Source organism: Chanos chanos, chromosome 6 (assembly GCF_902362185.1).
Source record: "Chanos chanos chromosome 6, fChaCha1.1, whole genome shotgun sequence".
NCBI lineage: Eukaryota > Metazoa > Chordata > Actinopteri > Gonorynchiformes > Chanidae > Chanos > Chanos chanos.
The window spans coordinates 47,307,058-47,334,557 of NC_044500.1; the positions used below are offsets into that span (position 1 = coordinate 47,307,058).

General features: G+C 45.4%; 1 protein-coding gene across 1 annotated transcript in view; it reads left to right on the forward strand.

Moving 5' to 3' along the window:
* rad18 (RAD18 E3 ubiquitin protein ligase) overlaps nt 1-12,583 on the forward strand; it is a 37,708-nt gene extending 25,125 nt beyond the window's left edge. The window contains exons 11-13 of the mRNA XM_030778630.1: nt 9,537-9,663; nt 10,525-10,530; nt 12,470-12,583. Coding sequence (XP_030634490.1) covers nt 9,537-9,663; nt 10,525-10,530; nt 12,470-12,583 — 247 coding nt within the window. The remainder of the gene's footprint in view (nt 1-9,536; nt 9,664-10,524; nt 10,531-12,469) is intronic.
* Nucleotides 12,584-27,500: the final 14,917 nt, after the last annotated feature.

Here is a 27,500-nt window from a genome sequence, read left to right on the forward strand (position 1 = left end):
TGACTAACGCATTTAAGTCTTCTGAAAAACTAGCTACCAAAAAAAAAAAAAAAGGTTTGCCATAGAAAAACAATCATGAAGACCCTTATTCAGGTGAGAGTTAATCAAACTTAATCTGTTACTCCTCTGTTAAACATGTATTCATCCAAACGTCTGTCTGATGTGAGGTGGAATGTGTTGAGAAGGTGGGGCCCTCATCTTCAAACAGATCCGTTTGGTCCTTTGGGCAAAAGCTGTCTTCACAGAGCACCTGAAGCAATCGGCAGTTTTCCATGACTTTAACCCGGAAGGTCAAAGAATCAGAGAGCTTATTTTGTGTGTTTCCTGGTGGGGGGGGGGAAGCATGGAGTGGGGACCAAGGTGAGGGGCTTAAATATTTGCTGTGGGCAATCGACCTGGGTGGCGGGCGAAACTTTCGGACGAGATGTCTGGCGAAAATAGCGCGGCAAGACATAACATTAAAGGCAAGAGATGTTGAAATATTGATGCACAGCACACACAGAGCGAAGTCTATAAATAGCTGCCCTGCTGTGATAACTGGTTGATTAATCATCAAGAGGGCTGATGACTCATCGGTCTGACAGGGCAGCCAGCGAAAGGAAGGATGACAGTGTGTGTGTGAGAGAGAGAGAGAGAGAGAGAGGGGGGGGGGCATTAGGGATGCACAGAGATGCATCTAAAAATAGCAAGCTAAAACGGACCTCTTCGTTTTAGACAGTCAAATCCAGCAACCCAAATTATGATTGACTCGGTCGGGCTATGCCTTTATTTGGTCAAATAGCCACTGAACCAATCTAACATCAGTTCATTTCTTTATCCCGTTTGCTTGAGACAAGACACCAGTCGTACTTTTCATAGCATGCAACGTTACCTGACAACAAAGTGAACCGGTGTCAACTTCTAGCCTGATCTGTGGGGATCTCAGTCAAACTTTTTGATGGAATGGCAGACATGATAATGAATTGAATTTTTGGGCCTAAGGAAACAGTGTCCTTGAAAGCTAGAGTCATCGTTCGAGTGTTTGAATGATAGTGTGTGTCTGCTCTTGGCGAGCTGTATCTTTAATGACTTACACAGCCGCAACTGAAAACTGAAATTTTTTTTTATGTCGGAAACGGAATCGGCCCGCGTATGTTTTCTGTTCGCAAGGCACCTGCACGTCATGAAATGACGTTTGTTTGTCCGCTATAATTTTAAACATGACACAGTACAGTGAGCGGTCAATAGATGATAGTTCACAGTTCTGCGTGTTTGTGTCGTGCGTTTAGGTGTCGGCCACGTGTCAAGTTACTCAGCTGAGTTTTGCCAGCCACTTTCAAATAGACCAGTTTCTAAACGAAAAAATAAAAAAAAAAGCTAAAACTAAAAATTAAAGCCCTCACCAGACATTTGAAATAAACATTTCCGGCTATTGGCAGAACAACACGGATGTCCTTTTAATCTCTGCGATCCATTTGAGTCCTTGAATTTTTCCTTGAGGCAGATGAAAATGCGTCATGCCCTCCCTGTAGTGCTCTGAGACGAGAATAACATGGAGCGCGTTTTTCCGTTTTCCGTCTTCACCTGAAACTTCAAGCCTTTGTGTCACCCTTCATGTGCCATAAACTAAATCACCTTGATTGGACTTGCTTTAATGCTGATTTGGACAGGTTAAAGATGTATTATTCTGTGTTGGGTTGGTGGTGGATGTTTTATAATCAGATTTTGTTTCCGGTATATGGGAGATTGACTCTCTGAATCAGTGAGGCCACAGGCTTCTAACTAGTCTGTTTTTTTAAGCCAAAATGGTCAATACCTAGCTTTACATTGGGACTGTATGAGGTCTACAAAGCCCTGTTGGATGTCACTTGGCAAACAGCCAGCATTGATTGAAAATTTTTTTTTTTTTTTTTCATTTTGTATGTGTGTGGTTTTCAAAAGATGAACTCGGCAGGCAATTTATTAGGCACACAAAATGGATCTTTTCTGCAGACAGTGGGTCAAATCCCTGTATGAAGCAGTGGGACGGACGTGAGGTTAGCTGGGTATTGTCGGATTGAACATTAGATTGGGCAAAATGAGTGACCCGAGTGACCTTGAGCATGGTGGGAGTGTCTTTACCAGACTTGCTGGTTCTAATAGACCAGAAATACCTACTCTCCTGCCTGTTCACATACAACAGCGTCCAGGACTTTCCAAGAATGGACCTACAGACACAAAAACACCCGGTCTGCGGGAAAGAAAATGGGCCAAAACAGCTTGATGATGGGGGGTGGGGGAGGTGGACATATAATGGCCAGAATTTGCAAGCACTTACATCTGAGCCAGAAATAGGCTCGTGATGGTGCGCAGTGCAGACGTGCTGTGCAGAATGGGTCTCTTCGGACTCATCCGTCCATTACACAGGTGAGTTCACTGGGCTCCGCTTGTACCGGGTCTAAAAACGAAAGTAAGTGGCTTCAGTGCGTGCAGCATCACCAACACTGGAACCCTGCGGAATTGAAAGAAAGGATTTGGCTTGAGCAGCATGGGTCCATGGACCAGTCCCGCTGGGTGTCTGCAACATGGGTCCATGGACCAGTCCCGCTGGGTGTCTGTAGCATGGGTCCATGGACCAGTCCCGCTGGGTGTCTGCAACATGGGTCCATGGACCAGTCCCGCTGGGTGTCTGCAACATGGGTCCATGGACCAGTCCCGCTGGGTGTCTGCAGCAAGGGTCCATGGACCAGTCCCGCTGGGTGTCTGCAGCATGGGTACTTCCAACAGGACAATAAGCCGTGGTGTGTTGTCTTAGAGTGGTTCCAGGAACTTGACTTTGACATTTTCCTGGTTCACCTTTTCACTGGCACACACACCGTCACTTGGATACTTCCAGCAGGACAATAAGCCATGGCGTGTTGTCTCAGAACGGTTCCAGGATCTTGGCTGTGAGTTCCTCCTTGCTGAAATGGCCCGGCCTGTTTCCGTAGCTCAACCCAATATAGAGCAACTTTGAAAAGAGACAAAAGAGACCGTTGAGTGCGTGGATGTACATCCACACGTAACGCGTCTGACGTAAAATCCATGCCACGCAGAGCTCGGGCCTCTCTGGAGGCCTGGCCCTGTATGAGATGTGTAGGGTGTACCTAACGAAGTGGCCACTGATTGTGAGCTAGATGCGACACAAGACAGCATCTCCCAAACACAGATTACCCTCCTGCTGTCAGGTCACTCCACAGTTTTGTTTATTTCATCGTATGCTTGGATAGCCAAGTGTGCCTGCCACTGAGAACCTCAGGGAGCCTGAGATCCTTCTCGTTCTGTGGTAGACAGTGGGACTGAGGCAGTGATGGATGGCGCCCTCACAGCCAAGACACAATGCAGTGCAGTGCTATTATTGCATAACAGCTGGAAGAAACTTATTGAAGAAAGGAAGAATTGGTTTTTAAAAAACAAAAAAAAAAAACAACTTCGTGTTCTTGTCAAAAGGTTCAGATTTTTCATCAACTCTCTGTGCATTCTTTTTTTTTTTTTGATAACATCCATCACGTAACACCTGGTTGGAAAACACTTTGCGTGGTTCCTCTGTCTGCCTTCGTGGAGCGTGCTGTTTGAAGGTGTCTCTGATCTGAAAACAGTGAAACCTCACTCTCTGCGCTAAACAAAAGTGCGGCGCAAAGTTTGTGCATAATTAAAACATTTTACACAATATTGTTCACAATGATGATCATCATCATCATCAATTTTTTTTCCTTTTCTGGGGACCGGAAAAGTTCTTTGAAACTGTCTCTCATTTCATGCGCTGAACAGGCTGGAACGGAGATTGTCTTCATTGTTGAGCGACGTTCTTTATTGCGATTGAACGAGCCTCAGTGCAGGAACAAGGCGTACCGTAGACTGATACCACAGTACCAGGGAACGCCCCCGCGTTTCCAGAGGCTTCCTGACATTTTGTCAGATGCTTTGTGTCCACGGTGTGACATTTGCCCATGGCACCTGGTGGCACTTTGATTTCCAGCTGTAGACTTGTGGTCTGATCCCAGCAAATGTGACATTTTCCCGGTCCACCCTTTTCACTGGCACACACACCTGTGCAGTCGGTAAATGCTGGCTAGGTTAGTTTATCTTAAGATCTGCGAGCAGGTCAAACTCATCAGCCAGTTACTCCATTGTACTCACAGTTTTGTGTTGCATTGTTTGACACTGAGGTGTCTTTATAAAATGGAAATGCTTCAACCTTTTTAGCCTGTGTCTTTTTACTAATTTGCCATCTACTCTCGTTTTCATTTCTCTCTCTCTCTCTCTCTCTCTCTCTCTCTCTTTCTCTCTCTCTCTCTCTCTCTCTCTATATATATATATATATATATATATATATATATATATATATGTATATATATAATGCTATATAACCAACTAGAGGCCTTTCTGAAGGCGTTCCATGCATGGGGTTTCACGTTGGAATCTTAAGAACCCCTGTCAGAGACTGGAATGGAATGACCTTGAGTTTTCTAAGCTTACCTTGCATGACTAATGTGAAACGTGTGTTTCTGGGCTGTATGTTTGATTAACCCCTTTTGTTCAAGGTCTGCAGTAACCACACCCATCGCATTACTTCGGCATCTCCAGGGGGTTGGGTCTGCCCCGAGCCACGTTTTAGATTGCTGTTTAAGATAACAGTGGGCTACACATGCTTTCTTCTCCATACAGCACTGGTACCTCTCAGCTATAGGGCATGCGCTCCAGAAATAAGTCTTTGTGTGGTTCTCTATAATGTAAATTACTTAAAGATGTGGCTTCAGTTCTCTCTCAGCTGCAGGGATGGTTTTGTAGCAGTGTTAATAAGGCAAAATGTTGAAATGTGAAGTAGATCAAGTCAAAGGACGTCAAATCAGTCTCTAGAGATCAGATCAAAAGAGGTCAAATCAGTCTCTACAGATCAAATCAAAACAGATCAAGTCAGTCTCTAGAGGTCAGATCAAAGGAGATCAGATCAGTCTCTACGGATCTAATCAAAGGAGATCAAATGAAAGGAGATCAAATTAAAAGAGATCAAATTAAAGTAGATCTGTGGAGATCAAAAGAGATCAAATCAGTCTCTCTCACTCACTCTCTCACTCATTATCTAAGCCGCTTGTCCTAATCAGGGTTGCGGGGTGTTGCTGGAGCCTATCCCAGCATTCATTGGACGAAACACCCTGGACAAGTGGCCAGTCCATGGCAGGGCAGACACACAGAGAAACACATTCATGTACTCATTTACACCTAACTCATTTACACCTAATTTAGTATCTCCAGTTTGCCTGACTTGCATGTCTCTGGACTGTGGGAAGAAACCAGAGCTCCCAGAGGAAACCCACACAGACACAGGGAGAACATGCAAACTCCACACAGAAAGGACCCTGGCTGCCTGGCTGGGAATCGAACCCGCGACCTTCTTGCTGTTAGGTGGCAGCACTACCCACTCAAATCAGTCTCTAGTGATCCAGTCAAAAGCGACCAAATCAGCCTCTAGTGATCCAATCAAAAGAGACCAAATTAGTTCCTAGAGAGCAAATCAGAACTGATCAATTCAGTTCCTAGAGATCAAATCAAAGAATATCAAATCAGAAGATATCAAATCATGACGCTATCTTTGTGTAGTGAATGTTAGTAACCAAATGTCGGTCGTGCCAGTGGTATAGATAAATTCTGGTTAATGGTTCACTGTGAATATTAGATTGAAAACTAATATCACGAATAACCATAACCTTATTTCAGAACCTTAACTCAGTGAACTTACAGTTATTCGGGAAAACTGTTTATAGCTCTGAACACTAAATGTAGAAATTTATCAAAATAATTCTTCATTAGCTTTGACATATAATAAATTATAGCATTACTGTTGCAAATACAATAATACTCTTTGAATTCAGTACCTCTAGCTAATTAAGTTCCTGGATCACCACATCCGATAAACTAGGAAATGATTTATCACGTAGTGAAAGAGTAGAACTACAAATTTAAACGTTTATTACAACAATCGAATTCGAACGATACAGAGTGAATGAAATGCTGATTAAATTGGGTTTTAGGTAGAGCCAAGGCACTTTCAGCACATACACACTTGCATCTAAACTACATACAAGAGGACCAACAACCAACCACAGACAATAACAATATTCTCACTACCTTGGGTATGTAATGATTGAACAGTTACGCGACTATGAAGTCTTACTCACGAAGAGGCACACTTAACCAAAAAAAGAACTATCTGAGTGATGTTCTCGGGAGTTACTTACACACAAAACGACGAAAAGGACGACAGAGGAAGAAGAAAAAGAGCAGGCCCCACCGTGTTCGGTTGTGAGAGAGACGGAATTACTGAGATGGACTTTAGGAGACCGTGAGTGAGGCTTTGTGCCGGACCCGGGAGAGTCTTTAAGCGTTGCGGGTCTTGCGAAGTGATGAGACTGGGCCGATTCTTCGCGGAGATGAGCAGGACGGGATGGATGGACTTACATTACGGCTGATGCAACGGGAGCTCAACTCGACTTGATTTGACACTCGGCTAAGCTGAACCGTAGGCTAGCAGGGGGTCTGGTATTTTATCTGATTTGGAAACGGGGGATGCTGCTAACCTTTTGGGGGTTGTTTGGGGGGGGGGGGGGGGGGGTGTCTCTGCCTAGAGGGGGGAAACACTTCTTGGACACTTGAGTCTGGCATCTGTGAGGCGTTAAGGCGAGTGGTTTTCGCTGTTGAGTGTGCTGGTCCTGAACGCAGGGAGGCTTGGGCCATAAAAAGGGTCAAAGGAACTGAGGGCTCAGAGAGAGAGAGACACGGGGACGGAGGGAGAGACTGTCCAATGTTTACCCTCAGAATCAGTGATACAGGCATCGCAAAGTAAAACGTCTCTCCTCCAATTGCTGCCTGACACGTTTTTTTTTTGAGAGTTTTTTTTTTTTTTTGTATGAAGTAAGACAAATCATTCTGTGAATATATTCCATTGCCCTTGTCTTTACAAACAAGAAAGTAAAGTAATTTGGAAAAGGTAACGGAATTTCCTGTGTTTTTATTTTTTCGTTCCGTGGTGAAATGAACTCTAGTGACCATGTCTTTTAAATATGTAATTGCTGTGGTTGACAGGAAGGTGAAATTTATTTAATCAGAGTGTTTTTATCCTTCATTGTCTGCCTGGACTCCTGAGGACATCTCATTCTCGTTCTGAGATGAGGAAGCGTCTGGGGGAAAAAAAATGTTTCAGAGTTTCTCTTTGGACCGTTTAACCTTTTTTTAACGTTTTTTTTTTCAGCTTTTAAAAGAACAAAACAAAGAGAAAACATCTCGCTTTAATTCAAGGTTGCTGTATTTTGTTTGCACTTTGATTTTGCGTGTTATCTGCCTTGTGTTGTGAGTTAGTTTTTCTTTCAGATACAAAATATGGTGATAATTTTGAAATGATGGATGATTCTGTGCCAGTCTTAGTACAGAGAGTTCAAACATTTGGGTCTGTTGTAAGTCTAATGTTTTCCTTTCTGTCTCACACAATGATGCACGAGCGTGCACACACACACACACACACACACACACACACACACACACACACACACACACAGAGGCAATCTAATGCTGCATTATCAAACTCGGAGCCTGGAAGCCCAGAGCTCTTAGGCTGTGTGGGTCTCCAGACTTGCTGAGTCATCTGTGAAGCTGATTGGATGGGTGGGGAAATACAGGCTGTGAAATAGAAGAGACTGCCGATCGGTTTCACGTAATAAAACACAGATGCAGCGTTCAGTTCAAGTTTTCTCCTTTTCCATTACCGGGCCGGCTTCTGTTTCGTGATAGCGTTCCGTCAGAGGCAGCTCGGCGCTTCCAGCTCGTGGTTTCTTCGTGATTGCCGTCTCTTCGGACCTTCTGCGTGTGGGTCTTCACCAGATGCTCCTCCAGAATCCAGAATCGTTCCCACAGTCTGGCCCTCAGAGGGAACTTTGCGCCCTCCCTTTACTGGTTTCCCTCACAGCCCGTAATCAAGTCAGCCAAAAATGACTTTCACAATAGCATCTAATTGAGAGTCGCAGGTTTTGTCCTGCTCTATGCGTGTGTGTGTGTGTGTGTTGCTTGTGAACTTGCTGAGAAAGGGTGACAGAAGTTCTGGGGAAAAATACGATGTGCTGGAAACCATTTGTTTCCAATTTTGACCATTGTTTTATAATAAAAATCAACTAAACATTTACATGTGGATTTCTTCTTTCCAGAGTACCTTTTTTTGGTTGTTGCCGTTGTTTTTGTTGTGATTCATTTCTCTGTTGGGGATTACACATCTCTGCAGCAGCCTGTCTGTCGGTCAAATACCTTGTTTTGTTACAGAGAACTGTACAGTGGTACAAACACACCCCCACGGGTACAAGGCTGTTTCCCTCACCACTGTGCCATTACTGGCTTATCAACAGAATATTTCTGTTTCTGTCTCTGTTTCTGTGTACTGATATCATGTGTTTTGTCACAGTCAGGTCTGAAGCTTTGAATTTATTGTTTTTTAATGGATTTTGTTGAGACTTTATGCATCGAGAATTGAAGTTTAAAAAAAAAAATGAAATAAATGAATAAAAATGAATGCAGTCAGCTCAAATCAGAACCATTTGTGCAGGAACTAAATTGAATTGAATCAAAATGAATTGGATTGAGGGAATTGAATTTGTGTGTGCGTGTGTGTGGGTGCGGATTTGGTTCTACTCTGAGCTATGGAATTGTGAAAAACATGTTCCCTGAGCTGTCCCCCCCCCCCCCCCCCCCCCCCCATAACCCCGATCTTTGCTCTGTTTGTTAGCATTTTGATGAAAATGTCAAAACTGAACTAAATTGAATAAGACCTGCTGCTGGTCAGTTTCAGCTGAGATTTGTTTATTCGTTTTCACTCAGTCTGAACTGTTTGCCTTTTTCATATTCACTCTGGATTAGTCTGGTCACGTATCCAGACCTCTTAACGTGTGGTGTTGGATTGGATTGTTTTCATGTCTTCAGCTTTTATCGTGAAGCCTCAACTATTTAATGATTGGATTAGTCTGAGTTTATATACGTGGCAGGGGTTTAAGCTCATTAGTCTTGTGTTTCTCCGCTTTGTTTTTGTTTTTTTTTTTGATGGATTGTCTGGTAATAATCTGCCTCTGGAGGGTTTTATCTGTAACTTCACTAAACACCACACTTCTCAGAGAATTCCCCTTTGGATGTGAGGTTTAGGAGGTAAGTCTCCTCAGATGGATTGACTCCCAGTGGCTGGCTGCTCCTGATTGCCTCCTTTACACCTCCCACTGCCTCAGGTCCACACATGCTGGGCATCCTGATTTGATTTGGAGGTTCTGCATTTGGGAGAAAAAAAAAAAATCTCAAACCTTCATTCCTTTAATCATAGCTGGACTCCTTTAGAACCGGGTTACCCAATAAAAGTAGAGGCATTTGGTTAAATTGCTGAATTGTGAATTACGAGTGAATTGTCGGTGCGCAGTGAGACCTGAAGTTCGTGTGATTGGTGCAGAAATTGCGAGAGAAAGTCTCTGATCTGCTCTGTGAACGTACCCCTGATCCCTTCATCCCTCAGGTAGACAGCACAGCAGCGAATTCTCCAGGCTCATCGCCCAGGTCAAAAGTCGCATGAAGACGTCCGCACGAGGTCAGGCCACGCGAGAGGAGAAGGAAACAGGAGAAACGACGTGCCGCTCAGGTAACGCCGTCGCCGACTGCTGGTCCCCGAGATTAGCCTGTCAATCGATGCCGTTACCATGGTAACACTCAAAGCCCCCCCCCCCCCGACAATCCCCATGGATCCAGTGTCAATAAGCAATTTGCTAGGCTGTGAAGTGAGGAGTATGAGGGCCCTTGTTATTTGGTGGATGATGTTGGGTTGCATGTTGCATGGTATGGACACACCTCAGTTACTGTGACTGTGTCGTCCGTCTTCCATCTTCTAGTAATATTCGCTTTCTTTATGGGGGGGGGACAAATGTTCTTTTCACCCATCTCAAACAAAATAATCACAGAACCACGTTTAAATCATATTCTAAGTCATATTTTACTCTTTGACTTGATGAAGTCAGAGAGATCTGAGCTGCTCCTGAGTGTCTTCATGGTCTGCATAGGAACCCCCCCCCCCCCCCCCCCAAAAGTGCATCAATAACTACATCTGCATAGAAAAAAAAAAATCCATCTTTAATCCATCTTTAATTACATGTGAGGGTCATTTTCAAATGTGTTCACTGTGCTGCCATAGCCCTTTTAACCTTCAGCTTTAAACATGAAATGTGAAGATTTGAGCGATAATTTCCAGAGGTCAGTGTAATGTAGCTGACCCCTGTTAGAAAGGCAGAAATCACATTAATGGGCACTGGAGTACTTCCATGGGAGGTACCAATCCAAGATACACACTCACACACAGACTTGGGCTGGGCAATATGGCCTAAAAACAATATCGCGATATTTTAGATTATGTTGAAATACACGATATATGTCTCGATATTTTTTTAAATCTCCTCTAAAGCACTTCATAAATGTTCAATTTAAACCTTTGATGCATACAGTCACACCATTATGAAGATTCTAGTAGTCCCTGCAACATATGTCTGCATTAAAACATTCTTGTTAACATTATTGGTTAGAGGTTTCTGTAGGAACAATTTTAAACTTGCGTGCAAAAAGGGGGAAATTGCAACCAAGTTAAATTTAACAAAAGAGTATTTAGTCAACACCTCCCTTGCGATACCCAAACAACTGCCAGACGATGGATCCAGAGCTGTTTCTTTTCGGAACCAATTCGTCCGCCTCTATCCTCTGTTATCGTTATTCCGAACTCAACACGTGTAAACCCGCTTTGGTACTTTTCGCTCTCTCCAGGCTCTTTCCCTGTTCCCTCCAGATACAAAAACACACGTCTCACCTATATATGTCACACACACTCACCCAGGGGAGTGGTCTGGATGAGCGGGTGAGTGTGTGTGGCGTATGTATGAGAGGGTTTTTTTTTTTTGTGTGTGTGTGTCTGTGAGAGAGAGAGAGAGCGAGAAAAGCCAAACGCCAAAGCGAGTCTCATGCCGGCGGCTTAAAAAAATGACCTGACAATATTTACTCGATGTTCGCGATAGTCATTTACTACATCGCACACAGAACAAGCCAAGATACATCGAATATATTCGAAATATCGCCCACACACACACACACACACACACACACGGCTGGGTTGAGTGTGGGTTTTCCGGGGGGTCAGAAGAGTCAGTTGTGGGTATGAGTGGTTGGTTGTTGACTTGGAGACAGAGCTGGATGGGAGAGGTTTAAATGTGTGTCCTGATGACACTGAATGTTCACAGTGGATCCTGACATCTCATTTTCAGAGGAATGTCTTTTGTTCGTACCTTCTCTTCAATTTCTATTACTTTCTCTCTCTCTCTCTCTATCTCTCTCTCTCTCTCTCTCTCTCTCTCTCTCTCTCTCTCTCTGTCCGTCTTTCGCCACAGCGGTCGGCCGAATGGATCAGAGTAATGCTTCCCCATCCGTTTCCTCCAAGCCCGAGGTCGATGAGAGTGAAGTCATCGAGGTCTTGTCAAGGTCACCGAGCCCGTCTCTGTGTGAGTGGTTGTTTGGTGGATGATGTTAGTTTGCATGGTATGGACACACCTCAGTTACTGTGACTGTGTCGTCCATCTTCTAGTAATATTCGCTTTCTTTATGGGGGGGGACAAATGTTCTTTTCACCCATCTCAGAAAAACTCACACAGAACCACGTTTAAATCATATTTCTAAGTCATACTTTACTCTTTGACTTGATGTAGTCAGAGGGATCTGAGCTGCTCTTGGCTTTTTGTTTTTGTTTTTTTTTTGTTTGGTTTTTGGTTTTTTTTGTTTGTTCTTTTTTTGGTTTTGTGCTCACATGTGCTACCATTCCTCTGTATGCATAGGAAAAAAAGCCCAAAGGTCTAGTGCATCAATAACTTAAAAAAAAATAAAATAAAAAGGGAAGATAAAAATCCATCTCTTTAATTACATGTGAGGGTCATTTTCAAATGTGTTCACTGTGCTGCCAGAGCCCTTTTAACCTTCATCTTTGAACATGAAATGTGAAGATTGGAGCGATAATTTCCAGAGATCAATGTAATGTTGCTAACCCCTGCTAGAAAGGCAGAAATCACATTAATGGGTCCTGGAGTACCTCCACGGGTGGTACCCATCCAACACACACACACACACACACACACACGGCTGGGTTGAGTGTGGGTTTTCTGGGGGGTCAGAAGAGTCAGTTGTAGGTATGAGTGGTTGGTTGTTGACTTGGAGACAGAGCTGGATGGGTTAGGTTTAAATGTGTGTCCTGATGACACTGAATGTTCACAGTGGATCCTGACGTCTCATTTTCGGAGGAATGTCTTTTGTTCGTACCTTCTCTTCAATTTCTATTACTTTCTCTCTCTCTCTCTCTCTATCTCTCTCTCTCTCTCTCTCTCTCTCTCTCTGTCCGTCTTTCGCCACAGCGGTCGGCCGAATGGATCAGAGTAATGCTTCCCCATCCGTTTCCTCCAAGCCCGAGGTCGATGAGAGTGAAGTCATCGAGGTCTTGTCAAGGTCACCGAGCCCGTCTCTGAGTGAAGTGTCTGTCAGTAGGTAAGACCGCGTGATGAAGGAATCAGGATGGCTAGAGTGCTCCCCCCACCCCCACTACCCCCCCCCCCCCCCCCCCACGTGTATTTTTTTCTTCTCTTCATTCCTGTGTTTGTGTGCAAAGATGTTTGGAAAATCTGTTCCTGTTTACGCCCGAGAGTTGGATTTCCAAACAGTCGCGCTCTTTTTAAGACATAGGCTGTTTTATTTTCTCATTCGGTTTGATGGTTCTACATGCTCGGCCCAACCACGATCTAATTGTTTTAATTCTTTAATACCGAGGGAGTGAACTATTAATAAGATCTGTCAGCATAGAAGATCACGCATCGCGGTCTCTGTTCGGGTTAATTATGCCGTACGCGGTGGGCTTCCAGCGTCGGCGAGGACGTCCGCGGCTCTCGCAATCTGTTCTCCCACGCCGGGCTCCAAGTAAACAGTTCTCACTGCCTCGCTCAAAATAAACGTTTCAACTCCTGAAACGTTCATGTGACCTCCCTCCATGTCTTTCCTTTTTCTTTTACGGTTTTTGTGAGAGGATTTGACTGAGTTTATTTCCCCAAACTTTTTGTTTTTGTTTTTTACGTGGATCAGTGACTTTGTGTGTGTATCTGTGTGTGGGTATATGTGTGTGCGAGTGTGTGTATGTGTGTGTGTAGAATGATTTGGTTGCCAAGTAAATGTGGTTTTAATACATTTGAAAAAATGAAGAGATCCCGTTACTGACTGAGATTTGACTGTGATTAAGTGGAGTAATTAATCCCAAACCATTCTGCAGTTTCTGCTCAAATGCTGGTCATGTTTCTATTGACTCGATCAAATCCCTGTGGCTGGTTTCCCGAGAGTAGAATGGCAACCAAATGTTCTCACATCTTTGGACGGTTTCGCTAATCTTTCGCCCGTTTGGCTCTTTTTGGTTTGCACTCATCCGATCGCCTTCTGCCTGCTCCGTGCCCGACACTCTACCCCCCCCCCCCCCCCCCCCCGCCAAGTTCTGAATTCCTCGCTCGTTCACGCCGTCACCTGTTCTGCGCACCTTTTGGCTGACTGAGAACCGTCCAGGGGTTCCTGTGAGGCCCCTGTAATCTGATTCATTACAGTTCTCCAGCTTCTGCCGCTATGATGAGAGAGCGTCGCTCAGGCGAAAGACGAGTCTATGTCCTCGGTGCAGCTGTGACTCCTGCTGTCGATGAACCCTGCACTCCTGCTGCATTTTAACAGATATTGACAGGCCCCCAGCTCTGCTATTATCTATGGTGTGTGTTGTGTGTGCTGTGTGTCGTGTGTGTGTGTGTTGTGAGGGGTGTTGTTTGCATGGGGGGGGGGGGCGTCTTAACCCCTTTACCCTTGTATACCCATCTGACAAGTGAGATCCTGTCAGTCAGAGGAGAAAAGCAGCTTTTGAACACTGGAAGAACGGAGTCTTTACGCTCCATCGGTTTCATCCAATGGTCTGCCAGTAACATCCGGAGGGGCTCCCTCCCTCACTCCTTCATTATGCAGGTGGATGTACGTTTCAGCTCCGTCACACGCATGCAAAGGTGGAGCCTTCATCTCAGAGATCTGTTTACCGCCATTACCGCGTGTCATTTAGGTTTTGGGATTGTGTGGCGGCTCTAATCAGAAGCTCTCTGTGTGTCGGAGCGTCGTGCACCTCCTGTCCCAGATGGGTATTAAACACAATCAAAGAGCCATTCTCCAGATGGGACCATAGCCCCACGCCGACGCCCCGGCGGGAGGGGCTGCCCGTTTCTCTGGGAACGGTGACTGTATTTCAGAGAGGGCTTTTATTCACAGGTGTTTGAAAAAGAAAAAGCCCGTTTTAATGGGTCTGCTCTCACTGAAGCCAGCTGCTGACGCCGTGTTTGCTTCTGTACATCAGTAACCATCTGAATGTTAATTGACCGTGTGGCCTCGCTTTGCTCTGTGCCTTTTTTTTATCGGAAACGCATCTCTCTGAACACTCGTGGGCGCGCTGTGAAGACGCAAATCGGGGGTGTTTTTTGGAATCCGGAGGCGGGGGAGTGCTGGAGGTCATTACCGTATTCGTGGTGAAGTTTGAAATCCGGCTGAAGCGACGAGGTGTCCAGGTTTGTGCCGGATCCTCTCCACTGGTTATTAATCACTCGCCTGCATCTTTAAACGCATCCTTAAAAATAACTCTGCCCCTCAGCTGTGAAGCCCCCCCCCCTACAACTCATCATTGTCCCCTCTAGAGGGCATTTGGGACCCTACACACACACACACACACAAACACACAGTGAGCTTTACCATTCTCTTTTTAGTGGGATTATAATTCTGCGCTGGTTTTGATATCTCGCCTGCTGAACCGATAAGAAGAACATCATTCCTTCTCACGGAAGACGCACTTGTGGGAGTTAAGGGAGCAAGAGCAAACTGAATTCTTCCACTGGCGTCTGTGTACCACTGGTGTCCACGCTGAGACTGGCGTCTGTGTACCACTGGTGTCCACACTGTCTGTGTCTGTGTACCACTGGTGTCCACACTGAGACTGGTGTCTGTGTCTGTGTACCACTGGTGTCCACACTGAGACTGGTGTCTGTGTCTGTGTACCACTGGTGTCCACACTGAGACTGGTGTCTGTGTCTGTGTACCACTGGTGTCCACGCTGAGACTGGTGTCTGTGTCTGTGTACCACTGGTGTCCACGCTGAGACTGGTGTCTGTGTCTGTGTACCACTGGTGTCCACACTGAGACTGGCGTCTGTGTCTGTGCACCACTGGTCTACACGCTGAAACTGGCAAATTTCTCACGAACCAAAGAAACTTCGGGCCGAGCGCCCTCGTGCAGACACGCGGCCGGTGTTTCTACCGTTTGCTTTTTGATTGGACGATCACGTCGACCGACGTCAGAAGCAACAATAATAACCCCGTTTATTTGTCCTCTTCCTCATGATGAGAGACAGTGTGAGCACAGTTTGACTGGGGACAGAGAAATGTGGGCGGGGCTATCTCTTCGACTGATGAAACTGATCCTCAGATTCCCCTTGACACTGTGTGTGTGTGTTACGCTTTGCTTTTTACTGGGCCAAAGGTCAAGTAATCCTTTGTTTGTTTGTTTCGACTGAAATGTCAGTAGACGTTTCGTATTCACACCTGTTTGTAGCATTGCAGAGGTGTACTGTGTATGTGAGTCAATTAGCCTTTTTTTTTTTTCGTCTTACATTCCCGTTGTGTTTAACTGATACCTTCTCCTCTCCCGTAAATTAGCTTAATGCGTCATGGGCCCCTTGAAGGCAGAGGGCCTTATTTTCATCTTTTGATCATGCACGATACTTTTCATGCTAATGAGGTACCCTCCCCGAAGTTAGCTACCTTAGATTGCTGTCTCTCTGAGGCGCTATAATGAGCTCAGGACTGCTGTTGCTAATGGACCTGCTTTGAGGTAATTTACATCATTAGGGATGCCCGTGGTGGTCTGCTCTCACTAAAAAGCTTTGGTCCCATCAGCTTCTTATGGGGATAGGTAATTGAAATGTGTTGAGGTGAACGAAATGTACAAATAGATTGTTTTCTCCGTCTCCCGGGGGGTTTTCTTACTTAACGGCCTGGTCCTTTCACCACAGCTATTAGCGTAGAACGCTGCCGGCCCAATGTTTTAATCAGCCTAAATTGATGGCTTTAGAGCTGCTTTGTATTAATAAATGAACGTTAAAACTTTCTTGTGTCTTTGGAAAAAAAAAAAAAGCTACACAGTTTAGTAATTCTGGTTACTTTGTTTGTAGGTGAGAGGCAGCTTCCGCGAGAAGCAGCTAACAGTCAATAAAACTGTCTAAAACCTGCTCAAATGTAGGGTCACAAGTACGTGAGTAAGGTACTGAACAATACGCACACGGAGCGAAAAGAAAGGAAAAAATTCAATTCATATTGAACAAAAGGTTTGTTTTTTTTTTGTCTTCACCTCTTCCCGTCATTGTCCTTCTCTCTCTGTCTCTTCATCCTCTGCAAAGTGAACACACCTTTACTTAGGGTTGTGTTACACAAGGTCTAGAAACTAATGTCTCCCCCACGGCACAGTTTTCACAGGCCTCACAGTGGGTCTTCTCTCCTACTGTGATGTCCTGGAACTTTCTGTGGCTGATTGTCCTTAATAAAGAGAAAAAGACTAAAAGATTAGACAGCCCACTGTTCTTTACTGACACCGAAAATTGCGAACGACGCGCAAAAATCGATAAAGGAACGTCTGAAATGAAGAGAGAGGAGAGCATTTTGCGCCTGAACAGTGAGGTTCGGGGGAGGGAGATGGCGGGTCATCTCTGGGGGAGTTGGGTACGCCAGCTGACGTGGAGTCGCTGCACAAAACCTCCGAAAACTGACTCCGACTCCTCAATTTACGGTACCGCTGACTCCGTTTCCACTAGCGCAAATTTGTCTCTGACTCCACGACTCCAACTCCACAGCGCTGCTGTATTATAAAAGAGTAACATGGTGTAAAAAAAAAAAAGCATTTCAGCCGTTTGTCCTGCTGTGAACTCTAGATGGAAACTGTGTAGGCCACAAAAACATGAGTAGATCTGGACAGTAATGGGAGGATTAGGATGTTGTTGGCGTTTATGCTTTAACTGGCCGTACGGTCAGGGGCGTCTCCTCGCAGGTTTTAGCGTTAGTGTCTTCACAAGGACGTTGAATCAGGTATCAGAACGAGTCGAGACCCTGGCGCTTGTCTGTTTGCATTGACTTTCCCAGCCCGTATTAATCACTCGGACCGCGATCTCGTTGGATTTACTCGAGATCACGTCAAAATCATCTACGTGCCCAGCATGCTGTGTCAGGCCTCTGTTCCTGAGCCAAGAGGACTCTCTTTTTTTTTTTTTCCCTCTCTTTTTTTTCGTTCTCTTATGTTTGCAGGATATTTTTAGTAAAAGAACCTCTTGACCTGAGATGAACCAGGTTCTTAGGCATGTAGTTCGCTCAGGCAGAACTAAGCAAGCAAGAGCCATGGATTAGTCCTGACATTGTTTCCCTATTATTTCTCTCTTCCATAATCTCTTTATTTTATAATAGCGAGGGGGGGAAAAAAAAAAGCCTGTAATAAAGGGCTGACTGTCAGACGATCCTCTCTGCGATTGTTTTCGAAGAATCAGAGTTTAAGGGATATTTAATTAAAATGGGCCAGTTTAGCATAAATTGCGGTCAGCATTAAAATGTGACTCACTCATAGCACAGACAGTGGGAGACATCAGACTGAGACAGGGGTGAGCGGGGGTGTGTGTGTCTGTGAGTGTGTGTCTGTGAGAGTGTGTGTCTGTGAGTGTGTGTGTGTTTAGACTCATGTATCTTAATCTACTTGAGTTCTGTTTTACCCCTCGACCTCCTCTGAAGCATATATGCATAAGGCTGGAGATTAGCTTTTTCATGCCAGCGACTGAACAACAGCGTGATGGTGTTTTTAATCTTGTGGCGACACCTCACCCCCAGAAGCGTGTTATCCAGGGGCGGGTGCGAAATGGATTCGAAACCTTATTTCTTCCCTGTGATATGGAAATACCAGCTGAAAGCAAAGCAACCTGGCCTTTGCCCCGAGTGTGAATGTTTTGTAAAGTGTCAGGAAGGAAAAGACGATGGAAAAAGCTTTTTTTCGAATGATCCTCTTGTCGCGTTTCTGATTGAATCGTGGGTTTCCTCCAGGAGCTCCGGTTTCCTCCCACAGTCCAAAGACATGTAAGTCAGGCGAATTGGAGACGCTTAATTGCCTCTGGTGTGAATGTGTGCGTGAATGTGTTTGTCTGTGTGTCTGCCCTGCGATGGACTGGCGACCTGTCCAGGGTGTTTCCCCCGCCTTTCGCCCTATGAGCGCTGGGATAGGCTCCAGCACCCCCCTAATGAGGACAAGTGGCTTAGATAAAGGATGAATGAGTGAATTGGCATGCAGACAATGTCATGTCACAGTATTTAGATCACATGCCTGCCTAGCTGACCTCACGTTTTTTTTTTTTTGTTTTTTTTGTTTTTTTTTTAACCAGAATCGAAAATGTTCATAAGCCCTAGACGGCTTACTGTCGGTGGCCGCGAGGTCTCGTTAAGTTTTATCGGGATGTCACAGTTAGAACGGTTCCCACTGCACTGCGTGCGTTTGACAGTCCGCTTCCCTTAAGAACGCAGCTCTTCACGAGCCCACCGGGAACGAGCGGCGTTCTCCAGCTCTCCACCGTGCCGGTGCAGAAAGACTCGTCTCCGCCTATACGTCTGAAACGAGGGGAAATCGTCGGAGAAGTAAATTACTTGCAGATTTTTTTTTTTTATTGAACTTGTTTTACTGGAGCCTGTGCTGTAGGAAGCTTGAAATAGATCGGACGTCTCTTTGGTGCTGCTTTCATACCTGTGGAGAGCTATATTTCCATTAAAAGTTTTCTTTCTTTTCTTTTCTTTTTTTTTTTTTTTTCTTCCTTTAGACTGAGATGTGTTGGTACTGTGTTCTTCAGATAAGTTTCCAAAAGTCAAATGAATTAAAAGCGGGCTTCAGAGGCGATGAGGTTTTAACTCTCTTTTTCACATTATCTCATTTCTACCATGCACGGCACAGAAGAGGAACCGTCGGGAACACTTTATGAAGAGAAAAAAAAAAAAAAAGGAACAGTTAAAATTAATATCGTCCAAATCTTTTTCATTTTAGGCCGTCCTGTCATATAACGGTTCGCGTCAAAGCTTTGCTCTCTGGTCGACGTTTGCCTTTGTAGACACTTTTCTTTTTCTTTTCCTGTGAAAGTGGTGAAGATTACAGGCCCTCCTCTGGCACTCAGACTGGCGCTGACTCAGACTGGCGCTGACTCAGACTGGCGCTGACTCAGACCGGCGCTGACTCAGAGACGCAGGAGGCTCTGTTTCGGCAGTGTCACCTTGCCCCTGTCCTTGGCGCTGTCCTCGGGCTAGCACGGCGCCGCGGCTTGTTACCCCGCGCGCCCTCCGGCTTTTGCAATTTCCGCGTTTCCTCCGCGGCCGAGCCGCCGCTTATTGCTCCCGCGCGTTTTTCATTACGGGGGACACGGCACCGTAATCATCTCTCTCCGGGTCCGGTGCCGCCCGCCCCTCCGCCTCGTCCACGCTGGAGTCGGGACCCGCGCGTCCCAATCTGAGTCATCCTCAGCAGCCCAAACACACACCCGCGGAATGCAGATCTTATTGCTCCGCAAACACACTTCACTCTGCCTGGTGTGGTGAGGAGCGGCAGATAAACACAAAGCATGAGAAAACACTAAAAAAAAAAAAAAACTAAACTAAAAAAAACAATGAAATAGCCGTGTTTTGGTTTTTTAATGCCAGCGACTGAGATGAGTGAGTTCAACTGAACAGAGTATGGATATGGATACACACACACACACACACACACACACACACAGACACACACACACACACACAGACACTGAGGCTTGTCATTGTCTGAATGGCTTTTCAGGAAGGATTGTCAAGTAGACTGTATCTACATTGTCCAAACACTGGTATCAGCCGTGAGTTTTCTGATGAATGGAAGTGTTGACATTACATTATCGCATCTGTGGGGTTTGTCATCAGTGAGAACTCCAGCGCTGGGTGAGCTGTCAGTCCCGTCTGCCCGGGTTTCTCAGAACCCATCCCCATCCCTTCAACAGAACCATCAGACTGGCCCAGCGTCAAACTGTTCCTCAAAATGACATATTTTTGTTCTCTTCTCTTCTCTGCTCTCTCTCTCTCTGTCTCTCTCTCTCTCTGTTCAGAAGTTGCTTTAAAACGGGCATGTCTAAACCTGTCATTAATGTCTTTTTTTTCGCTCTCTTTGTTTTGTAGTTCCATTTCGGATGTTTTCTCTTGAGAGCTGCAGGCAGAGTTCTGAGTAAGTAGCAGAAGTGATTGTTTAACTAACCGTGTTGTGTTAAAATGCCAGGAGTACAGATCTCGGAAAGATTGACGTGAATGAGACGAGATGTACCTGTCCCTCTTTTGAACGATCGATTTACTCTCTCTTCATTCTCCATACGCTACCCTGCGTCACAGCGTTCAGCGGACGGCGGACTCTTTGTTTGTTTGTCTCTCTCTCTTCTGTACTCAGGAGCTTTTCAGTTGATCGAGCCCTGTGGTGTGGCCTGACAGGAAGACAGTCGGCACTAAAAAAACACAAAACACTTGTTTGTTTCCTGTGTCGGAGTAGGGTTTTGGAGGTCATTCATAAAGGCAGGATGATTTAATACAGAGTGAATGCCCCCCCCCCCCTTTTTTTTTTAACGAGGCCTCTCACTTAACAAAGGCACTGCCATCTTACAGAGTAACAGCATAGGCAAGTAAAATCGAGTTTTTACAGAGTCTGTCTTTGCTTTTTTGTTGTTTAATAAGATGATAGTAACGACACCCTGGGTGCAGGTGCATGTGATGTCAGAGAGTCACTGCCACGCTATCTACATTAACGTCATGTGTCTTTAAAAACATGACTGTTTTTCCTGCGGGTCCTGATAAGAGTTTCTTATTTGTGTATTCGGCACGTGACCGGGCAGGTACGCGGTGAGAGCGGCGTGTGCACACAGGCAGGGGAAGGTCAGAGGTATCGGTGAGAGAGGTGCTTCATAAGCTGAACAGTGTTGAACAGAGCGCACAACCCCCCCTCCCCCCAAATCGTCCGTAACTCTGCAGGATGTTGTGACGGAGAGGGAAGTCCCGCCTTTGAAGGAGAAACACCCTCTGATCCTTTTTATTTATATCATCAGAGAAGAGAAATCGCAGCACTAGCCCCTCTCGCTCCCTCCCCCCCTCTCCCCCCCCCTCGCTCCCCCCCCCCCCCCCCCCCTCTCTCCTCCCTCTCTCTCTCTCTCTCTCTCCCTCTCTCTCCCTCTCTCTCTCCCTCTCTCTCTCCCTCTCTCTCTCTCTCTCTCTCTCTCTCTCTCCCTCTCTCTCTCCCTCTCTCTCTCTCTCCCCTCTGCTTGGCTTGTCCCTTCCCAAACCTGCTAAAAGGAGAAGTCTTTCCATCTCTCTCTCCCTCTCTCAGTTCTGTCATTTCTTTGTCTTCCACCCCTGCAGAAAGCCTGGCCACCCTGGTGGGAGCTGAGAAAAAAAAACAAAACAAAAAAAAAAACAACTGCATTCGTCTAGAGCTGCAACCAGTCATTATTTTGTAAGGGATTAATCTATGAATGTTTAACTCTTTTTTTTTTTTAATCTAAATGATTAATTTAATACAGATAATGCCTTTAGACATAGAAAAGTTTTAGTTCAATTTAATGTTCTTTCATTAAAATATAACTCACTTCACCCTGTTAGAGGGACCTAGTAATAATGACACTGATAATCTAACAATCTTTAATCATTAACGGAGCTGAGTAGGAGAAGTCTGCAAAAAGGTAAAGATGGAGAAATGGTAATACATAAATCAAAGTGTAAAAACGCCCAACAGAAAATCAGAAAATACTGAGGGCTTCTGTCCTGAGCTACTTTTAGTTTCAATCGTCCCCAAAAAAAAGACCTCAGAAAAAGACCCAAAAATGACCAAACCCTGTGCAGACCATGGTGTTGCGGTGCAGGAGTTTTGATCTCGTCCACATGAATGTAACTCTGAATGCACACTGCACATCTGACAGTCAGAGGAACAGAGTTGTGATGCTTTGACTTCTGTGTGAAATCAGTCAGTGTGCTAAAGATGGGCACTGATTAGAAGAGAAAAAATCACACACGCACACACACACACACTCGTTCACATACATTTGCACACACACACACACACACACACACACTCGCTCACATACACACACACACACACTCACACACACACACTCGCTCACACACACACACACACACACATACTCACACACGTGCACGCACACACACACACACACACACACATACATACACATGCACACACACACACATACACACACGCTCACATACACATACACACACATACTCACACACATGCGCACACGCACACATGTGGACACACACACACACACACACACACACACACACTTGATTAATATGTCTGTGTTGATTCATGGCATCTGTCCTACATTTGTCAACGATAAAGATTGTCATTTCTAGCAGTGTAATGAAAGCCTTCTTGTCAAATTCTTTTGCAAACGACAAGTCTTCAGGTTTATTTTCTTTGAAAATATTTTAACGTTGCGAATGGGCATCTACAGTTTCAGTCGTGAGGTAGGTGGATGAAAGCCCTGAGTAGGAAACTGCGTTTGCTATGTCTGCTCGCTTGGCACGTGGAAACACGTCGGTTTTTATGAAACCTTTTAGTGAGACGTCAACGTCGACTTGCAGTATTAATTAGTCAAAACAATCGTTCTGAATATCAGACCTGTAATCTGATGATTGCTGGCTGACGACAGCCAAGTGAACACATATAATTATAGTTATAGTGTAATTATTTAGTGTAATTACGCAGTGTAATTATTATCTTCAGTTACATTACACTGATCATTAAGCTGTGACAGTGAGAAAATGTATTTTTATATTTTTCATTGCCTAGGCAGGAGAAGATGAAAGGATTTTTTTTTCTTTTTTCGCCAGAGTAAAAGGGAGCAGTGGGCAGAGTGGGGGGCGAGGGGTGGGGGGGGTTTAGGGGAACGAAGAGGGAGAACAAGAGGACAGAAGAAAGGCAACCAGAGGGAGAGAGGGAGGATGAAAAGAGAAAGAGAGAGAGGGACTAGAGTGTCAGAGGAGGACAGTAAGGGTGTGGGGTTGTTAGACGAGAGAGAGGAGTGTGTTTAACTCTGTCTCTCTGAGTTCCAACACGGCCACACGACTCTCCGTTAGAAAAACCGACGGCTTTAATGCAAAACAGGTCCACGCGTGATAACACACGAGTAAGGTCACGCTTGCTCAGTGTTGATGTAAAGTTGTTTTTTTTGTTTTTTTTTTTCCCTGCTTCAGATTTATCCAATTTCAGGAATGTTTGAAAGAAGCGGCCAGGTCTAGCCAACCGCAGCGTTCAGCTTTCGTAGAGAATGTAATAATGGTGTTTTTCAGACGGGCCACCAGGACCTTGAGCAGAGCTTTTATTGTAAATGAGTCTGAGAAAACAGAGCCAGTGCCAGCGGTCCTGAGGTACCGTTACCGTGGACGCGACACAGGAGAGCCTCACGCAGCTCCCAGAAGCAATGGCCCGATATTTGAATTTAGTTCTCGTGGGTCGTCAGGAACCTGAGTCCATGACAAGTTCCTCGAGGTGGAAACTGCAAAGGTTGAGTAACGAAAAAGAGCGTTGGATGGTTTTCTCCCTCGTCCTTTTTCTCTCTCACCATCCTTTTTTTCTTTCTTAATATCCTTTTTTTTATGTCTCTTAATATCCCTTTTTTTTTTTCTATCTCTGGCTTTCGTGCAAGTATTTTTCTGTGGGGAGGGAAAGAACACAAATGACAATGTTGGAGCAGAATTGAGAGTGGAAAAAAAAGCTGCTGTTATGAAGTGTTGAAGTGCATGTCGGTGTATAAAACACTCAGTCATTATGAATCAATTGTCCTTTGCTTTGTCTTTGTTATCGTCTGTGAGGCCACCGCACATGTGTGTTCTGCTCACCCGCTTGGCGAAAAACATCGTGAATATAATCACTAACACATTGTTTCAAAACAGCGCTTTAAAAAGTTGCTTCTATCTTCCCTTTCGATTAGTAATTAAAACAAAATGAAATAAGGAGACCTGGCGTGTATTTGTAGGTAATATATGCATTCAAAAGGCTGCACTTTGACTTCACTGTTGCTGAGTTTATAGATTGTTATGGTTTGAAATACAGTTTCATAATTACCTCATATCAGTGTTAATCTTTTATATCTAGGGTTTTTTTTTGTTTTAAGAATACGTGTGGTCTTCTCTTTGGAGGAATATCATTGTTTTAAACAGTTAAATATGTCCTGCTTTCATGTGTGCACAGTGGTTTTGATTCTTTCAATATGACTGTGAGTAATCACAGTTCTCAGCCTAGTAAGTGCTGTTGACAGGTGTGAAATAATGGACATGTTCATAATGCCTCTGTCCCATAAAGTGCTCATGCCCCCCTCCCCCGTCTGTGAAGCCCTGTGCTCACCAGTGCTCCCATCCGGCAGACCAGTTAAAACCCAGTTACCCAGTTTAAACCCAGTCAGGGCTTCTGCAGGGACATGCTGGGGTGCAGATTGAGGGTACAAGCGGCTTTTTGGCGCTCGCCTGGCCTCCATCCTGCTCCAGTTTCCATGACGAAACGCTCACGTCGAAAGTTGGGTCTGCTCTCTCGCCGTATTTCTCAGAAATTCCAGCGTAGTCTGGATGCGACCTCTTGGAAAGCGCTCCTTTTCGTTAATAATACAGATTTCCTGTCATGGAATAAAAATCACCCGCAATTATCTCTGCAGACGTTACATAATGGAACAACCCGCAGCAGTGGCGTTTTAGCTGAAGCCAAGTGTCACTCCAAAACCAACGTTTCTTTACCCTTTTCGGTTAACTTTGTTTGACAGTGACCTAACTGGCCCGCGTGTCGGGGAGCAGCCAGCCCTGACCGCATAAAGAAGCCCCATTAATTTTGGTAAGTGACGCTGTCACCAGTGTATACAGAGACGTAATTGACTTTTAGTTACAGCGTTCACTTTTCTGAACCTGCTCCATGAGGCAGAAAAGAGAAGGGCATTCGCTCTAACTGCTTCTGTAATTATGGCCCCGTTTAAAACGAACAATGGTACCTTCTCAGGTGATGTTTGAAGCTCTGTCAGCCCAGTAACTGGGGGGGAGGGGGAGGGGGGGGGTCTGCCGGAAAGGGCTGGATATTCTTTCCCCAGTTGTTTTCCCAAAGCGGGCCATATCTCATACATGTCAAGGAGTGATTGACCCGTGGGCTCTAATGTCATGTGACCTTGAGCGAGCCAATAGGAGCGTGCTCGACTCCTCCGTGATGTTTAGACAGCTTGGGGTGTGCCCCTGGATAGAGGTGGGATCGGTTATGTCGCCGAGGCTTCAGAATGCAAAGAGAGATGGAGAGAGAACATTCATCGAATAAAAAAAAAAATCTGCATTTGTGTTCGCATATTCGCATGAATTTGTCCTCTTCTCCCGTCACAGACATTCCGTGCTTTATTTCTGTCCGTGTGTCTTTCTGCTGGATCGGCTCATACCTCTGCCGTTACGTAACGCTGGCCTGGCCTGCGAGCGTTTTTTATGTGAGAGTCGACTTTATGGGTTGTAAAAGTGCTGTTTATGGGGGGTGGGGGGGGTGGGGGCTTTGTCTGGGAGTTTTTGCCCCCCACTGATCCACTGACTGAACAGCGAGTTAAGTGTTTAGGCATAAACCTGTGAATGGCTGGTCTGTTCAGTCAGAACCAGTAGGACAGCTCCTCAGAGCCATCTGTGGGTTACTTGTGCTCCTTGATGTAATGTACAGTAAATCGTTAAATGGGTTTAAGTGAGCGTGCCGGAGATGCAGCGCAGAGCTCGCGTTTATCCGTGTATAGCGTGCGGTCTGAGTGAGTGAGCGAGCGAGCGAGTGTGTGTGTGGGTGTGTGTTTTTTAATGTTGGGATAGCTGTTCTCCACATTCTGAGATCAAAGATCCATCTGTGAAGATTTCTGTGAGAAGGCTCTCTGTTGTCTCCCCAGTACCAATCTGATTTCAGACGCTAGCTTTAGAGAAATATATACAAAAAAAAAAAAAAGCGTAATGGAAACGCAGTTGACGTTTGAAATAAGAGGGACTGAATGGGGTTTTTTAGAAGAGATTGGCGTTTGAAGTCATTTGCTGCTGAGCTGTTGAGAGTTTTGCCATAAAAGAAAGGCTCCCTCACTCAGCGCCGTCCCTGTTTTGTTTCGATCTTCACCTGAGACGGATCGCTGCCACTCTCTCAGGGTGACGCTGTTCATCTTGTCATTTCTCCTCCGGGCGTCGGAGGGGGTCGGAGTCGAGCGTCGTGTCGTGCTCCGTCTTTCAGATGCTCCTCATGATTCATGAAAATGTGAGAGCAGGGGGGGGGTGATTTATTTGTATTTCCTGAAGGTGGAGCGGAGATATTTCGTCCTCGCTCCCTTAAAAGGGCTTATCTTTAACCTTCAGCTTCTGTCATAAACCAATGAGTCTGAATGCAGGGGCGATTGTCTTTGTGTGTGGATGTGTGTCTTTGTGTGCATGTGTGTGTCTTTGTGTGCATGTGTGTGTCTTTGTGCATGCGTGTGTGTGTGTGTGTGTGGGTCTGTGTGTGTGTGTGTGTGTGTGTGAGAGAGAGAGAGAGAGAGAGAGAAAACCAGACTTAGCCCTGCTCCTGTATATGTGACCCACATTCCACCAGAGGAATGTTGTTTTCTCTGTCAGTCTGGTTGAGACAGAAAAGGCCAGACTGTCATTTGACTGTGAAGGAGAGTGTCTATGAAGTGTAAATGCTTGTAGAGCGCTACTTGTGTGAAGTCTAAAATGGTTCCACATGTGGATGTTCCAGGAGTAAGGTGGTTGTCGGGACCTGGGCTGTGTGTGGAGGTGTGGGTGTTTGGGTAGAATTGGGCCTTTTTGGCAATAGGAGATGCAGTTACCTGAGTCAGTCTACCTCAGGAGGAGAGAGAGAGCTGTTCTCCTCAATCTGAGGAGAGTAATTCCATCCCTCAGTTCCTTCTCATGCTCTCTCCCTCTCTCTCCCTCTCTCTCTCTCTCTCTGTCTCTCTCTCTGTCTATCTCTCTCGTTCTCAGTCTTTCCCTTGGCTTAGCCATCTCCCCCACATTGTCTCATTTCCTTTAGCTGTCACTTTCCAGTGTTCATTTAGCTTCCCCTGCTTTTGCTCACCTCCTCTCTCTCTCTCTTTCTCTTTCTCTCTCTCTCCCTCTCCCTCTCCCTCTCCCTCTCTCTCTCTCTCTCTCTCTCTCTCTTGCTCTCTCTCTCCCTCTCCCTCTCCCTCTCCCTCTCTCTCTCTCTCTCTCTCTCTCTCTCTCTCTCTTGCTCTCTCTCTCTTGCTCTCTTTCTCGCTCTCTCTCTCGCTCTCTCTCTCGCTCTCT